Source organism: Canis aureus, chromosome 23 (assembly GCF_053574225.1).
Source record: "Canis aureus isolate CA01 chromosome 23, VMU_Caureus_v.1.0, whole genome shotgun sequence".
Taxonomy (NCBI): Eukaryota; Metazoa; Chordata; class Mammalia; order Carnivora; family Canidae; genus Canis; species Canis aureus.
In genome coordinates, this window is record NC_135633.1 from 9548323 (window position 1) to 9566300 (window position 17978).

The 17978-nt window shown below is 40.7% G+C and overlaps 1 protein-coding gene and 1 long non-coding RNA gene across 4 annotated transcripts in view; one reads left to right on the plus strand and one right to left on the minus strand.

The window, feature by feature from the left end:
- Positions 1 to 17978, minus strand: part of ZDHHC13 (zDHHC palmitoyltransferase 13) — a 100952-nt gene that overhangs the window by 52943 nt on the left and 30031 nt on the right. For all 3 annotated transcript variants that reach the window (XM_077866229.1, XM_077866228.1, XM_077866227.1), the window contains exons 11-16: positions 11936 to 12058; positions 11063 to 11125; positions 10259 to 10352; positions 8579 to 8662; positions 4517 to 4674; positions 2087 to 2184 (exon numbers count right to left, since the gene is read on the minus strand). In XM_077866229.1, the coding sequence (XP_077722355.1) occupies positions 2087 to 2184; positions 4517 to 4674; positions 8579 to 8662; positions 10259 to 10352; positions 11063 to 11125; positions 11936 to 12058 (620 nt within the window). The remainder of the gene's footprint in view (positions 1 to 2086; positions 2185 to 4516; positions 4675 to 8578; positions 8663 to 10258; positions 10353 to 11062; positions 11126 to 11935; positions 12059 to 17978) is intronic.
- LOC144294546 (uncharacterized) lies at positions 2311 to 17841 on the plus strand. The gene is made up of 4 exons (XR_013361903.1): positions 2311 to 3615; positions 6210 to 6353; positions 9755 to 9888; positions 17645 to 17841. It is a non-coding gene; the product is annotated as an uncharacterized LOC144294546 (long non-coding RNA).

A 17978-nucleotide genomic window follows, 5' to 3' on the forward strand; every position in this document is an offset into this window, starting at 1 on the left:
TGCTGAGCCACCCGGGCTGCCCTTTCCTAAACTTCCTAAGTAAAACATGGCTGTGTCTTAATTCCTTCCAATTATTATTATTTTTTAATAATACAGGTCTTTTGTCTTTTTTTCAGACCCATCATACCATGAACTCAGAGGGAATGGGTTCCAGCAGCTCAGGGTCCTTTCTATTGGCTCTCACAAAGTGCAGCACTTCTCTGGGTGGAGCAGGCTGGCGCTTCAGTTGAAGCCGAGTACCTTTCCCCTTGGCTTCCTTCTTTTTCTGATCATTTTCCTTCACATGCTTCAGGAAGCTATCTCAGCTCCTAGAGTGCTTGATATGCTCACTAAGTACGTTAGTTTTCTTGGCAGGAATCTTGTCCTTGTGTGTTTACGACAATGCCAACAGCATGCTGGGTGACACCGTAGACTCTTCATGGTTCTGCCCTGGTAACATTCATGGGGCACTGCATTCTGAACAGCGCCCCTTCCCTTGATGTCTATGTTATCACCTTTCTTGTAGATTCACATGTATGTGGCCAAAGAAACAACTCCATGTTTTCTGAAAGGCCTAGAGAACATATGGTGGGTGCCTCTCTTCTTTTCTGCGGTGCTGGCGAATTACTGGAAGATGGTGATTCCAGCCAAAAGGAAGGAGCTCCTTCCAATTAATCTTACCTATAGGACACTGTCTGGTCCTCTAAAACCCAAACCCAACCCCTTATCAAAACCCACCCCCGCTGTACACATTAAAACATAACTGTGCACGAGGATGATTATGCCATGGCTGCTGCTGTGAGAGTCATCAGGAAAGTATCATCACCACTCCTAGGAAGAGCGGCTCCAGAGCTACTGCATGAGTAAGAGTAACTTAGGGTAAGAGAGACAAGACAAATCTTCAATTTGGGTAGGTTTTTGGAAGCTAGATGCGAAGAAGCTCTAAAGCTTTCCCATTTGCTCCCCCAGCTTGCGCTGCCATTACTCAGTAATCCCCAGCTCTCTCATCTCAGGCTCTTAGTTCCAACATGCCCAGCTCTCTCATCTCAGGCTCTTAGTTCCCTCTTTAGGGCCTGAAATACCCTCCAGTCCCTCTCCATCAAGCCCGACCCCACATCTTTCAGGGCTCAGCTGAAAATTCCAACTCAGTAACAAAGGCTTTCATCCTTTAATGGAGTAAATATTTATCCCTCTGGTTAAACTAGGGAAAAAGGGACTTTATTATCATTGCCAATCTGAAACAATCGTCACAAGCTTAGCACCACTGGTCACCCTCCATCACCTTAGTCATCTCTTCCCATTTAAGTCAATTCCTCTCCTCTCTAAACACAGATCACAGTCATATCCCAGGCTCTGATTTCCTCGTCTAACAGCCTAACAGTTTCATCTTGTACCACCGGTGTGCTTTAAAATAGACTGCTCGTGAGATATGCAAGTGAGCGTTAAATCCCCGGAGGGCTCAGGGTCACCTCTGCAGCACTCCCAGCCTCCAAGACCCCGATATACATGACAGGGAGATAAGCTTCAAAGCCCGATCATTCATATCGTAAGATGACAGCCTTCCTACAAACATTCTCATTTTCAACGGAGGACAGGTTTTATACAACCAGTACTCTGGAGAAAACACACCCCAAACCTGAAACACTAGCTTCTCCCTGACACAGGTGGGCACATTAAGCACAGGGCTGAAAGAATTATGGAGATAGAAAGGCAGGTTGAAAATCTTGGCAGAGCTCACAATCTAATGCTTTCTGCAGAGGGCCTTGTGGCTGGAATTCTCAGCCACGTGCTTGATTATCTCACACTGACTTTGTGCCAGCAACATGCAATCTTGTGACCATGTGGCTGGACTTGAGAGATTCCCCATCTTGGCAAAATTTCAAAGTCATTTAACTATTTGTGCTGAGCCCAGGAGACTAAGTCTTAAATTCCCACCACCTCGGGGCTCATGACCTTGCCTCTCACCTCCTGTCACCGAGGCTTCCAAGACTCCACCAGACAGCAGGTCAGAGAGCAACACTGCCTGGGTGCTGGCAGGAGGCTGGGAAACCAATGGCTAGGCTAGCATCCTCCATAGGACACAGTGGCCAAAATACCTCTGACTTACTTGTATGGGGTCCTCCTGAGGGACAATGTCTGTTTCATATGTCGGCTCTGCTTCAGCAGGCTGGTTCTCTCGTGGGAGGTCAGGCCCAGAAAAGCAATCTGCAAAACAAGGTTGGAAGGTACATGAAAAATCCCATTCTGCTGAGGGTCTGTCACAATTAGTGCATCACAGGACAGCAGTAAAATACAGTATGACCTAGCCTTCTAGCCCAGGACCACAGTGAGGACAATGACTCAGCAACTCCAAATGAGACTAAGTAAATCTAGTAGTTGAGCATTTTTTTTAAAAAGTTCATTTATTTTTCAGTAATCTCTACACCCAACATGGGGCTGGAACTCACAACCCCAAGATTAAGAGTCCCACGCTCTTCCAACTGAGCCAGCCAGGTGCCCCGAGCACTTATTTTTTTGATTGTCTGTTTTTAATTATCCTTCAACAAAGCAGTCCTGAAATAATTGCTTTGGCAATTCAAGCCATGGCTGACAAGCTTATTTAGATTCTCAACACATTCAGCATGTAAGTTTTAGATGAATACAACTATATAAGGTCAGTATTACTGCAATTATCTCAACTTGTACATGCTGCTTCTCATCTCTTTGGAAAGGGCCAAATGAAAAGGTTAATCTGAAGTGAAGGACGTTTAAATCCTCTGGGGAAGGGTAAAAGTTAAGGTAACTTAAAAACTCCCAAATCATTAAAACCTTACTATTCACTGCGTTACTCCATTTAATCCTCAAAACAACTCAAACATCAAGTTCCTTATTCATAAAACAGAGATTACGACACCATCCTCCTTCATCAGATTGTTGAGGGATCTGACGTAATATATTTAAAATACCCAGTGGAGAGGCTTCTAGAGGTGAAGTAACTGGTCCAAGGTCACATAGCTTTGAAAGTAGCAGAACTGAGATGGACACCTCAGTCAGTGTGAGAATCAAGTTCATGGTCCTTACCACAGTCTTTGCTCAGTTTGACTTGCTGTACATAGTCAAATCCATGACTCACTAGAACAGTCAGCAAATGAAAGGCTTCAAACTGAACTGTTTTACTAAGAAAGCAACTTTACTCTGAATTCCTGTATCTGAAAACTATCCAAAACTCTGAGTTCATTTTCCTACCTTAGAAAGTATAAAAAACACTAAGCTTTCTTTAAAAAATTGAGCTATAGTCTCACATACATCTGTACTTGTTCTAAGAGTCCAGAAGAGTAGAAAGAGAATTAGACCTGATGTCTCAAATCTTCAGCTCTACTTCTAATTTCACCTCTCACCCACCCTATGGCCAAAACAAGGCACTCAACCTCTCACAGGTTTAGTTTTCTCATCTACAAAATGGAGATGCTGCTTTGGCACAGTCTGTACCTCAAATGTTTGTCAGCAAAGTGCTTTGGAGTAGGTAACGCATATGTAACTATTAGGCATTATAAGATATTAATAACCATCAGTGGTGCTAATACTTATTCTTCCTGCCTGAATTCATAGATACCAGAGGGGCAATAGTTGAAGATGAACATTCGGAAGCCTCAATGCGTTAGTATTACCAGCTTCATTCCTTTCTTTAGAATTTTTTTCCTTTGTCCATCTTTATTTACTATTATTATTATTATTGTAGAATTGGTTACTTACCTATAAAAGTGGAATGCATTTTGCTTTCAATGAGTAACATTCTAATTATCTGAGGTCATGGTGATTGGCTCAGACTGATCACACCTCTCTAGACCATGAGGGCAGGCTATGGCAACACCTAGAATTGGGTTATGCTCACAGGGAAAGGAAGGCAACAGGGAAAGGACAGCAGCTTCATGGGAAGCTGAACGTGGTTACTGCCCTGGAGCATGAACCTTCTAATGGCCATGACCCTCTCTGGAAATATAATTACCATGTCCACTAATTGGTGATGGATTTTGCGTTCTCCCTCCCCTTCTACCCACTTAAGCACTCATAATAAACAGGATAACACACAGGGTTGGAAAAAAAGAGGGAAGATAATCACCTCACAAACGTTTTTAAAAGCATCTCACAATGCTTTTTATATTTTATATCATGTTTTCACACACCATATAAGTATATGATGAAAAAAGCCTTGGAAAAAAGCCTTCCAGTTCTGATTTCACTACTCACTGAGTGACCATGAGCAATCCAATTCACCTCTCTGCAACTCTATCCGTAAAATAAAAAGGTGAGATTAGATCGTTCCTAGGGACATGCTAACAACTTATGCTAACCTTTAAACTATTCTGTGAGTAGCATTATCAACTCCATTTTACAGACAAGGAAACTGAAATTCAAGGGTCAAATGACATGCCTACACCCAAAAGAGTAAGTGACAGAGGTGGAACTAAGACCCAAAAGCCTTCCGACTTAAAATTCAAGTCTATTACAGGCTACTGAAAATTTTACTCAAAGGCATTATAGGAAGACAAATAAATACCTGAAAGAGTTGATTTAATAATAAAAATGTTGACCATGAGAAGTGGAAAGCTGCTAGCATGAAGATATATAAAACCCAAGGGGAACAGGCCACAATCTGATTGAGGTAGGTCCATAGTCCATCTTCTCTGAATGTTGTGGTACAATGATTTGACCAATCTGTGAATTCAAAAAAAAAAAAAAAAAAAGGAACTCATTATTTAAAAAGGCAGCAAACTCATGATCATTCTTCAAGAAGATAAAATCACTGCATTTCTATTCAGGGAGAAAATAAGACATGACAACACATACTAGAACCCAAATTTTAAGAATTTATCTTCCAAATGCCAGCTTAACCAACAAAGTAAACAAACAGTACCTCACTGCTCATAAGGGCTATGACAGCACTGCACTGGTGGGGTGGGCAATAAAGGAATAAAAGCAAAAATGGTCCATAAGACCACCACTAAAACCATCATAATCAGCATAAAATAAACTCTCCAAAGTTAACTCTTCAAGGACTTGATAACAGAGAATAGCTATATTTAATAAATATCTTAGAAAATTCATCATCTTATCCAGGATACACAGCAAGACAGGAGTCTGTTATAGCACTGAATAAACTCTTAAGGGTTCCTATTAACAGGCCATTGCTGTAGGCACAAGAAATCCTCTAAGCACCCAGATATCATCAGAACACAACCTGACGCCATAAGGTTACTGAGTACATTTCTGCGTTGGCACCATGATTTACACTGTAGAGAGAAAAAGTCCAGGTAAGGGAATCATGAGACATCCTAGGAAAAGAATAAAGACCAAGATGCATATGGTCAGTTTCTCCCTAGAAAACCCATATGTCAATTCAAACAGAGGACTTCCCTATGGCCTTCATGACCCCTAAGTCAATCTTCAAGGTTTTGTAAAGCCAATGACTTTTGTGGGCACCATGACCATTTACAAAGGGTGAATTATTTTTGAAATAAGAATTCTGTAAATTTGCACCTTGAGGTTTCATATATGCCTCTGACAATTTGATAAGTAATTTCAGACATTTTCCCAAAGCAGCACTTTAAGAGCTCCTAGGACAGAAAGAAAATGAGTCCCTGACTTTTACTATCACCTGTCTGTCCATTTTAGTCTTAAAAATCTATGCTTTCCCCTTGAGTCTCATTTGGTTCCTAACCATCTTTCATGACTGTATGTCAGAAACATACTAAGGGCAATCATCACGAGTAACAATCAAGGCAACAAGTTAAGGCAAATTATGCTTTCTTTAGAGCTTCTCATTAGGAGAGCAGACAAAGATGCATCCCATGCACCTGATGTGACAAAAAAAAAAGAATATAATTCCCAACAGCAGGCAGAGGAAACAGCTGCCGCATGGTAAAGAATACCTATTTGCTCCCAGCTTATATTTCTACTGCTCTCTTCTGGGAATCTTTGTGATAATACAGCATGACCTCAAAGTGAAATTTTCATAGGAGTGATTTCAGATTTAATGTCAAGATTTGGCTACAAATGGCCACGTATGTTAATCTTATGCAATGTAAAACTGTAATATGTAAAAATAACACGTTCTGGTCTGGTGGTCATTGGCTAATGACAGGGGACTCATACTATTCCAAGCTGACCGTTCTCATCTTCAGATAGATCTGACAGTTACGATGTGATCTTTCTAAACACTGATCTAAAATCTTTCTCCCTGTACCTTGTAGGATGCTGACACTTTCTGGGTGTCCACACCCTGAAAGTAGACCTCACAAATGATGAAATGGATGGAGGCTGCCCAGAGCTGGAAGTAGCTGCAGCTGGCTCACATGAGGGAAGAGTGTGCACATCAAGGCTTTGGCAACAGCAATGTGAGTGGTAAACAAAGAGGGTGGGATGGCAGTGAGACCTCCTTAGAAAAATGAAGCACAAGTTCATTTTTTTTCCAACTGTGAAATAATGATAAATGACACAATGTACTCATTGAGTGTAAAGAAATATTGTCAGGAGACAAATGGGATAAAGGTAACAAAACATGTTCAGCCAGTCTACATGGTTGCACGCGAATATAAAGTGGGGCCATTTCCTAAGAAACAAAATATAAAATTGGATCAGAGCCAGAAAATAGAGAGAAAGAAGAGGGAAGAACCGATGCATGTAATAAGAAAGCAACTTGGAAAGAATGAAAGTGATGGAAAATTCCTTTTATCCTTTTCAATAATACAGTCTTACACTGGACACAGCCATCAAACAAAGGTGACTATTTTTAGTGAAGAGAGAAGCGGGAGAGACAAGAGTGTAAAATCTGGCTCCTCTCCTTGAGGATCAAGTCCAAGGGACAAGCTGGTCCATGGGCCAGCTTAAAAAGGTTTTCCAGGAATACCTTTTATTGTGAGGCCTTAAAAGGGCAGCTCTTTCATCAGAAAGATGCACCATCAAGAAATCTTTTATTCCTTACCCCACAGGATGTAATTTAAGAGGTTTCTGAATTCCAGAGCTCAGGATTACAGATGGCCTTTGACGAGAAAAGAGATCAGGGATCAGTTAGATCTCTGACAACCAGATCCATTTGAGATGGTGATGGTAACACTGAGCTACAAAAGCATTCCCTACTGATCACAGACGCCCAAAGTGCCAGACAGGGAAAGGAGCTAGCAAGGTAACTGAAGCCCTCTCCATGCCTGTGGCAGGGCAAAAAGAAACCATTTCACATAGATATTAAGAATCTCTAAATATGAAACCCCGAACAAAACAAAACTTGTTAATACTGGAGGTTTCTGGGGAAGGGAACTGGGAGGCTTACGGGCAGAGTAGGAGGATTTATTTTTCAAACACTAAACAGAAGTTCAAACAAAGAAATGGGGAAGGTAAGAAGGGGTGGTACTTAGGATGCTAAGGGAAAGAGAAAATAAAGTAGAGAGAACATTTCTAACATCTTCCTGAATCATCCCAGGTTTAGTTCAGGAACTAAAACAGTATTCTAGGGATCCCTGGGTGGCGCAGCGGTTTGGCGCCTGCCTTTGGCCCAGGGCGCGATCCTGGAGACCCGGGATCGAGTCCCACATCGGGCTCCCGGTGCATGGAGCCTGCTTCTCCCTCTGCCTGTGTCTCTGCCTCTCTCTCTCTCTCTGTGTGTGACTATCATAAATAAAAATTTAAAAAAATAAAAATAAATAAAATAAAACAGTATTCTACTGGCAAAACCTAAGACCAGAACATCAATGTAACATGGATTATAAGAAGTGGTCAGCAGATTCATAGTGAGGCCAAATTCTCCCAAAGCCTTCAAAATAAATAAATAAATAAATGATCAACAGCTAAGGCCAAAATAAACTACCAGCACCATAGGTTTTCCCAGATAGGTAACCCACTTCAAGATTTGCAAAGCATAGCCATGTAATTGCTCAGAGCTAAGCTAAAACCCTTCTTGCTTCAATTTAAACCTTGCTCTTCTGGGTTAATCACCTTGGGATAGTCGGATGTCACTCCCTACATGAGCCCCCTACATGCCTGTTCACGCTACTACTGAGAAGTTATTTTCCCTTCTTAGGGATGCAGAATAAATAAATGGTCTACGGTTTTCTTCCAAGTCATTATTTCCAAACTTCCAGTGACTATTAGTTGGCCCATAAGCTCTAAGCTGTGATTGGACATTTACCAAATGGCACAGACATTTAGGGTTTTGTTCCTTCTCTCCATGACCACTTCCTCCCAACTTCAACCTCTCCACTGCCAATCTGTTCTTTTTCCTATTTTATTTACTTATCACTTCCCTTGCTCTGTTCCTGAACAGCTAATTTTTCCTCACTTCACTAGGTGATAAATCTATACTTTGCCTCAAATGAATTTGTATTGCTGACCACTTCTCAATTTATCACTTTAGGTGAGGTACAATCTTTTCCCAAGGGCTGACAACTAACCTCTTTCAAGCATTTCTTGCAGCTTCCCATTGCTGAGTCTCAGAGGCAGCCATCTTACTTTTATCAGGAGTATGTTTTATAGTCACCCAGTCAGAATGTGAATATACAAAATTTACCAAGAAAAATTCGTGTGGGTACGGGTTTATGAGTTTGCTATATGAAAATATTATACTTACAGATGAAAGACTCGTACATAATCCAATCACAAACGATGGAAAGAAAAAATAAGAAGAATATGTAATAGCGATGATTGCCAAAACCTATATCAAAAAGAAAAAACACATTTAATACTTTCTTACAATGATTTTCCAGATCAAGCCTTTTTAATCACTTTCCTGTCAAAAGCCTTCACCAAATTAAAAGTAAATAAGCTTATACTTTGCTTTTAAATAATATTAAACCAAAACCAAATAGCTCTGTTACATCATGGTCAACTGTCCATGATAACTGAACTAATATTTATTTGTTGTTTACCGAAAAGACATCTTTCTTGAACAGAACAAGATTTACTAAACACGTGTAGTTCTAGGATGGTCTATACTGCATTGGAGGAAGGGGAGAAGGAAGGACTTTGGGCAAATCATACCCTATCTCTTCCTTCCTTCCATGTAACAAGTTTAAGAAGTATAATTTCTGTAAATCAAGGATCCACTTGATAAGGGTAATAGAAAAAATGAATGTAAGAGCAGCAAAAAGATATGCTGCAGAAGACTAAACACAGGAAAAACGGGTCAACCTGCAGGCTAAGGTGTACAGAAGTGAAGTACGGGCGAGGGTGCCAAGCAACCAAGTCTCACTGTTGTGTATGTGGCTCTCTAGACGCTGGAGTTGAGAGCACTTCGATGCTAATGACACAGAAGTACCACCATGTCCCCACTTTCTATGGCAGCAATGCCTAGCAGAAGGAACAATGCCCACTGCAATGGGAAGACCTAGGTTCAAAGAGGAGTAGTTGTGTTAAGTATTTAAGTTAATGCCTTAACTTCTCTGATCCAGTGTTCTTGTTTTTAATCTGGGGATAAGATCTCTTCTGCCTGCTTCATAGGCCTATGGCAACCAAATAAGAGGATGCATGTGAGACCACTAAGTTAAACGTAGCGTAATAAAAATACATGGGCTCAACACTGTTGCTTTTTCCATGTCCATTCCAAGCTAACCATAATGCTAACCATCCCATCTTTACGGTGGGATGAGGTCCACGAAGCTTGGAGCTCTAGAATAGAGCATCAAATGCACCAAAGAAACCTGAGTAAAGCCACCTTTTGTTCAAGATTATAAAAGAATATCCTCTGTTGAAGACAATGACCACAGTTCCTCTGAAGTTCCTCATAATAAACCCCTGGTTTTTACAGTGACCACTCAGAGGAAACTTGGGGCTACAGACCACGACAAGGAATACTCCCTATTATCTCTGGTTCTGGCTCCTACCTGAGCTTTGAAGGAGACAAGTGGAGAAGTAAATGAGAGAGACAAGTCACAAGACATGGTAAGAACCTGGTAATTTGGTATAGAAGACTGACATTACTAAAATAACCTCAAGCAAATAATTTACCTTTTCTATTTTTTCACCTCTAAAATGCAGATAGTAATACCAACCACACAGGTTGTGCCCTGATGATCAAATAGGATACTATATTCAAAAGTGCTTTATAAATTCTAAAATACTATACAAATGACATTATTATTATCAACATTGACAGCTTTCTAAAAGTGTTATACCATGAAGATTCTCTGACAAGGAAGAGCTACAAAATGCACCCCCCTTAGATGCCCTTCCATTTTTTTCTATGAATCATAAACATAGCTAAATATACACTTAACTTCATAGTGTTAACTGAAAAAATTCAATCTCTCACCTATGCACCGTCCAGTCCACAGACAATGCTGATCATATCGAGCGACACAGGAGTTACACACGTGGCAATGAAGTGACCTTAATGGCTTCCTTATCTAAGTGGGCAATTAAGACAGGTCCAAGCAAAAATCAGTGTCTTAAAGTGGTGACAAATCACAAGCAAAATCTTACTCCTAAGTCATAAAGACATGGGCACAAATAATCCTAAATAGATCATCAGTTCACGCAGAGGCTCTGGCATGCCTTATTAATATTTACACTTCCATGTATCTGATTTTGATTAGGCCATCATTAGAAGGGATTGGACTTCCAGAACCTATTCACACTGATGAAGGGGAAGTGAGGCAGTACCAGGCAGCAGAATGAGCACTGGATTAAGAAAAAGGAAAAAGGACACCCAGTTACATTTCCAGCTCTGCCAATAATCTGGGGGAAGTTAATTCCTCCCTCTAGGCCTTGATTCATCAATTGCAAAATGACAGGTTTCAGTATGTGGTTTCAAGGGTCATTGTGAGCCTCTGACTTGAAGTTAGTTTTAATATATGCTTTATGGCAGGAAAAAGCAATCAAAACACACTACGGATCATTCACAGATTTAACCATAGGCAACTTTAAAAAACTACGAACATCATTCCCTCAATATGCTTAAGGCAGAAAACTATCCTGATAGTAATACAAAATTAGAAGCTGGTAGAAACAAAGGTGTACAAATATACCATGAAGATTTAACAAAGGCTTACATGACAAATGCTACCAAGAATTTGCTTTCTTACTATAGGAAAAAATTATTTAAAAAAAGACTCACAAGACATGATGTACAAAATGTTCTGAAGTCCAGACAGCCAGTCTCTGCAAGGGTGATGATATTCTGAAAGGCATGAAATTTGACCTTATGATTTCGTTTGCTAAGAAATACATAATGCATGGTTATATACCATTCTCACAGCTCTCTCTCCAAACTGAAGCAGCCAGAAAAGCAATTTGGAATACTTGCCACCAAATCATTCTGTACCTGAAAATAATGTGACTTTTCAAGGCTGCATTTTCAACCATAGCCAATAAATTAGAATGCACAAAAATTATACCTCCCCTTCTCTCCATGAATGGCAAGCACTTTCCAGTTATAATCTGCTAGGGAAAAATAAACACACACATATATACCCATAAAAAAGAAACAAAACCCATCAGTATACATCAGAACTGATGGTTATAAGCACCATGGACTCCTTTCAGGAACACTGGCTAGAGAAACACAGACAACGATGCTCTCCCCAATTTCTAAACCTTTGCAAGCAAAGGATAATAGTCAACTGATACCTTCACATCTGAGGAAGAGAAAGGTCAATGAGGTGCCCTCTTGCCCCTGCTTGGTTACTCTCCATGTATTTTGCTGAGGAACTGAAATGATCATTATCTAAGTGTGTTACTAAAAAGAAATTTAGATCAGGTTCACTAACAAATTACATTTGAAGAAGTCTTGGTGGGTATGACTTTAAGAGAAAATAAAAATGTTTTAAAACTTTCACATAAATAAATGAAAGCGTAACTAACAGTGGACACATCTCAACTTTGTTGATATATGTTGCATCTATTACATGCTGGGCACTAGAGAGGCAGCCATGGCAAACATGAACGTTACTAATTAAAAAAAAAAAGTAACATTACAAAGAAAGCTCACCGTTTTCCTTTCTTCTTCTGAAGCTTTGGTGAAGCCTGGATCAGTTGCCCAAGTCTTGTAGAAAAAGTAGAGGAAGCCTATTATGCTGAGAAGGAAAGCAAAATAGAAAGGAGTGCCTGCTAGATGTGAAAGCCTCGTTAAGGAATATATCAGCTTCCATTAAGAACAGTATAATTATGACATAAGCAAATTTCATCACTGGTGCCTAAGAATCTCTCTGCATTCTATCCTCACTTTCCATTATCTATACACATCCCTGCCCCCAAACCTGGCCCCATCCTATGTTCTAAACCTCCAGGAATTTGCTCATAGTTGCTAATAATTAATCCCTCCTGATTAGCTGAAACTCATGAAATATTGATAGGGATAGTTGCAATCTATGAGGTACATCCTGAGGGCTTAAAACCATTCTAGATCCAAATAAAGTAATCTCTGACGGTGTAACTATGACTCTCCTGTAAGCATCTAAAAGAATATTTTATCATTTTAACAAAATAATTCGAAGAAACAAACCACTTGATTCAGATTCCAACTAAAAATATTTCTTTACACATTAGATTAATGCTTGCAAAAATTTCCTAATAGAAAGTTTAATAATGAATCCCTGTCATCTTTTAGGCTGCATTAATTTAGAAATACACACAAAAAATTGCTTTTTGCAAAGTAATTACAAATCAAATTCTGTTTGGGGAAAAGAATACATTACGGGCACATTAAGATAAAAAGTATTTCAAGGATAAATATTACCCATTTTGAAATGGTACAAATTCGTTGTATAAAATGTAAAATTTTGCTCCAGGGAAAGAATGAAGGTGCACTGAGCAATAAGCCAATGCACCAGTAGTAAACCAATTCTCCTTGCCCAATTTAAATCATTATCAACACAGTAACTATCTGCCTTCCAAGGACTTATCAAGCTGTCTTTAAAAAAAAAAAAAAAAGAGGGGATCTCTGGGTGGCTCAGCGGTTTCGCGCCTGCCTTTGGCCCAGGGCACGATCCTGGAGACCCGGGATCGAGTCCCACGTCGGGCTCCCTGCATGGAGCCTGCTTCTCCCTCTGCCTGTATCTCTGCCTCTCTCTCTGTGTCTATCATAAATAAATAAAAATAAATCTTTAAAAAAAAATATTTTATTTATTTATTTGGAGGAAGAAAGAGAGAGCTCGAGCATGAGCACAAGCAGGGAGGGGGTGGAGGGCAGAGGGAGAGGGAGAAGCAGGCTTCCCGGTGAGCAGGTGAGCAGGAAGCCTGATGAGGGACTTGATCCCAGGACCCTGAGATCATGACCTGAACTGAAGGTAGGCACTCAACCAACTGAGCCACCCAGGTGCCTGTAGAATGGTCTTAAGCCAAACTCTGGACTGGAACAGGTGGCCATGAAATAGACTCTAAACCCCTGCTATTCAAAGTATGGTCCATGGAACCACAGCAATGGCTTTACCTGGTAGCTTATGAGAAAGGCAGAACTTCAGACCTCACTCCAGATCTGTAGAACCAAACTCTAGATCCTTAGGGGATCCATGCACATAATACAGTTCGAGAAGCACTGATCTGACCCCAGAAAAACCAGCCAACAACCACATCTGGCTCAGGTAGGTTAAATGCTGGTTAAATGTATCAGTTGGCCTGCAGAAAGGTCTGGCTTTAAGATAGGATCTAGAAGAGTTGTGTGGCATTCAATTCCAACAAATAAAGCTTACTTAGAATGGATTAAGAATACTGTTACAGAGTACATAAGTCAAGACCTTTAAAGAAACACATCCTTTCTTCCGTAGAAATCTTGAAGATTTCTAGAATCTTGATCAACACACATGACACATCCTCAAAAATATATTCAGTTGAATCATGATTCCACATACTGAACTGAACAGAACTGTGAGCTTCTGTTCTGAATAACTTTCCAAAGAAATCCCAGGAGGTTCCCTGGAGCTTCTCTGAGTAAAATGAATGCATTCTATGCCCTCACATAAAAGTCAAACATTCCTTGCTTCCATGCCCTTGCTTAGTGTGGTAACTCAAATGCTCCCCACTGCCCCCATCTACACTTTGAGGATGTCCAAGCCCTAACTACCTTTTAAGACCTAACTTGGGAAGCCTGGGTGGCTTAGCGGTTTAGCACCTGCCTTCAGCCCAGGGCCTGATCCCGGAGACCTGGGATCGAGTCCCACGTCAGGCTCCCTACATGGAGCCTGCTTCTCCCTCTGCCTGTGCCTCTCTGTGTGTGTGTCATGAATGAATAAATATTTTTTTTAAATTTACTTATTCATGAGACACAGAAGAGAAAGAGAGAGGCAGAGACACAGGCAGAGGGAGAAGCAGGCTCCATGTAGGTTGCCCGACGTAGGACTCCATCTAGGGACTCCAGGATCACGCCCTGGGCTGAAGACGGTGCTAAACCGCTGAGCCACCCGGGCTGTCCAAGACCTAACTTATATTCTCCTTCCCCTTGAAGTCTCTTTTCTTTCCTCTTTTTCTTTCTTTCTTTCTTTTCTCATCTGAGAGAGAGAGAGAGAGCGCGCGCAAGCATGAGTTGAAGGTGGAGGACAAAGGGGCAGAGGGAGAAGCAGACTCCCCACTGAGCAGGGAGGCTGATGTGGGGCTTGATCCCAGGACCTCATGACCTGAGCCAAAGGCAGATGGTTAACTGAGCTACCCAGGTGCCCCAAAGATCTTTCCTGACTCCCTATAGAGAATTCTTTCCCTTCCCTGAATCTAAAAATGCCTGTTCTGTGGTACTTGGACCTTATACACACCTCAGCCTCCCCAGTTAACTGTGACTCTCTGCAGTTCAAGTCTCTCAATATGGAGCTGAAGTTTGCCTTTCTGTAACCTGGACTGTTTTTCATCCTCTAGGTGGTTTTGGCTCTACACTGAAAATCTACACTACAGCTGTCCTTAGATCTACCTTACAGAATCCTATTTCTCATCTGTTCAATAGTTTTATTGAAGGTCCATTCCGTACAGTACACTGACTTCCAAATGATAGACTTCCAAACCCTTGACATTGGAAGGCAGTGCTCACACCTCCAGGATAAGCAGCAACTTTGTTCCTTATACAGCACAGTTCCTTTATGCTCCTGTTTGGTCAATGCCTCTCTCAAAAGAACAGAATTCAAAACACAGCAAGCATACCACAGGGTGGTCCTGACCAGTGCCAGAGACAGTGTGACTGCTGCTGTCCCTCACATGGACATTCAAATCCTTGTATCCCTTGTGGGGAGTACAGTGGCTTCCTTGGCAGCTGTGTCACTCCCTCCCTGAGGCTATTGGCCAAAGAGCTTACTCTTGAACTTGATCTGAAACTGTGTTACTCCCTCTGCAGCAGGCCAGAACCACAGACATAATTTCTGTGCTTCACCATTTCTGAGTTTTAATCTTCCCTCCAGACACATCAGGAAGGTCATACCTTTTCTATTTGATCCTGCTTCATAAAAGCCAAATATATTAATTGCCTAACATATAAAAGACACCAAAAAGAAGTGATCTTCTGAGGAACCAATCTAGAGCTTCCCTTAAAATTAATTTCAACATGCAGCCTTTCACACAGATTTTATCCATAAGAGTAACTAACAATGAAATAGCTATTATTTATAAAATGCCAATTAGGCAATGGGGTCAGCATTTTACAGACATCATAACATAATAATCCTTGCAGCCATCCTGTGAACTTATATGGTTATCCCTCAGGTTTGGGGGTTTTTTTAATAGCAAAACTGAGACTCAGTGAAATTAAATAACGTACCCAATGGTACCTGACGAGTAAGAAAAAGAGCCAAACTCAAACTCATTTTGTCTGATTTCGAAGATGGTAGTCTTTCCACAGTGCCCCAGACACTCATCTCTTAACAGACTGTGAGAGGGGAAGCTCCCACACGATCCAGGATTGGCAACCTGAGACAAGATTAGTCTAAATAGGGATCCCTGGGTGGCGCAGCGGTTTGGTGCCTGCCTTTGGCCCAGGGCACGATCCTGAAGACCCGGGATCGAATCCCACATCGGGCTCCCGGTGCATGGAGCCTGCTTCTCCCTTTGCCTGTGTCTCTGCCTCTCTCTCTCTGTGTGACTATCATAAATAAATAAAAATTTATAAAAAAAAAAAATTTAAGATTAGTCTAAATACTCAGGATGGGTCTTTACAGGGTAGCACATCCCAGGGCCATTCTAACAGCATTTAACATTCAGGCTCCAAAAACACTGATCTGAAGGCAAAGTGTGCCACCTACTGACTGACATGCGCTTGCCAGTAGCAGGTTCATATGGGTGCCCAGATCAAAGGGTTTTCTGCTGTACCTGCAAGTAAAATACCCCATCCTGTCCACTCTGACATCGTAAGAATCTGTCTAGCTTTGGAAATCAATTCTTCTGATGTAATGGCATCTTCACAAATGGGTGACCTGCCTGCGATGAAACTCACTTGAACGCTAAGTTCTGTAGCTGAGGCTCTCAGACTACAGTGGAGCTACATTCCTGTTGATACTGCTTCTGCAATGTTGAAATAATGCAATATAAAAAGTATCTCACTTTTTGTGCAAAAAGCGAAATAATGTGAATTTCTCAAAATTTAAAAGTTCATCAAGGAACAATTTTAAAACTGTGTTTACTCCACTGCCACATGGGTTGGTAAACAAAAATATGAGCCATCCCTTAGAATCATGTCAGTTATCCTAGAATTTACCAGCCTTGAGATTTCTCCGAGTGGTTTGTGTTGTATATTGTGCTGTTGTTTTATACAGTCGTGGTTTAATAAAGTATTTTTATATCACATATCATCCAAACCTTCATTAAGTAGTGGTTGTAAGACTAGTGCGTAAAAAGCTGCTCCCAAATCAGTAATCATAAGACAAAGGCTATACATAATAACATCTGTGAAAGAAGTCAAATGAACTCCATGATATGCTGCACCATTCATTTACACTACAGGAAACTGAAAAATATTAGAAATAATGCTCAGAAACAAAAAGCATCATTGAAGTATAAACATGCTATAACGAAATGTATGCACTCTGAGAATTCATATGCCCCTCTCACTTTTACACTGATTCCCACGAAAAAAATATTTCTGCATTAAGTGTATGCATCTCTCCTACAAACACTACTTTCTTTTCAAAATTGCCATTACCAAAAAGGGACACAACACAGAAGTTAAAGGAATTGTTGCAGGTCCATTTCTCTCCATCACATTCCTTCTACCCTGTAAAGAAAATAAGGTTATAATGGCTTTCTAGAATCTCCAGAAAGGAACCTGAAAAGAGGTAGGAAGATAAAAAGGCCTCCCTCCTAATGGGAGCTATAAATAGCTATAAAACCAAGAAGTATCCCCTATCCCCACTTCTGGTGATGAGGTTTGGTCAACCCTAAGAGCACAACACACCCTTACACTGGCCTTGGCCTAAGCCCGGCTCCTCAAGTGATAAACCTATCTCTTAGAGGAGTTTTTTTTTGTTTAAAACTATGGGCTGCCATCCATTAGTAAGCCATATAAGAATTAAGTGGGCTGTGACTAGCATTTTTTAAAAAGGAAAAGAGAATAGGATAGAGTAACACAATTTCAGAATAAAGCATACAGCAGGAGTACTGTCTTGTTTCACATGTTTTGGGTGGCAGTGTAAATGTTTTTTTACTGTGGATTGAGACTCACTGCTGTGGACGGCAGCACTGCGCTGACCACTGCTGAGGAGGACATATTTCCCCCAATATCCCTCCCATACAGGCCATCTTGGTACCCAGAAGATTTATTAATCAACTGTAACTGCCAACCAAGTTAAAAGAACCATCTGACCTTGAAGAGAGTATCTCAAGGCAATACAACAAATTTTTATGGATCCAAGTAAACAATAATTCATTCTACTGTTTCTTTCCTGTGAGTAATACTAGACACTACCACTTCCATGGTGTGCTCTGAGATTATTTTCAGAATTGAAAAGATTTCCAACACTAAACATCGGCAACCAGAATAATTAAAATGAATACAAATATGAGTTGTAGTCCTTGGATCTCTCCTAATATCTAAATTTCTAATACTGGCATTACTACTGTTTAAAGGC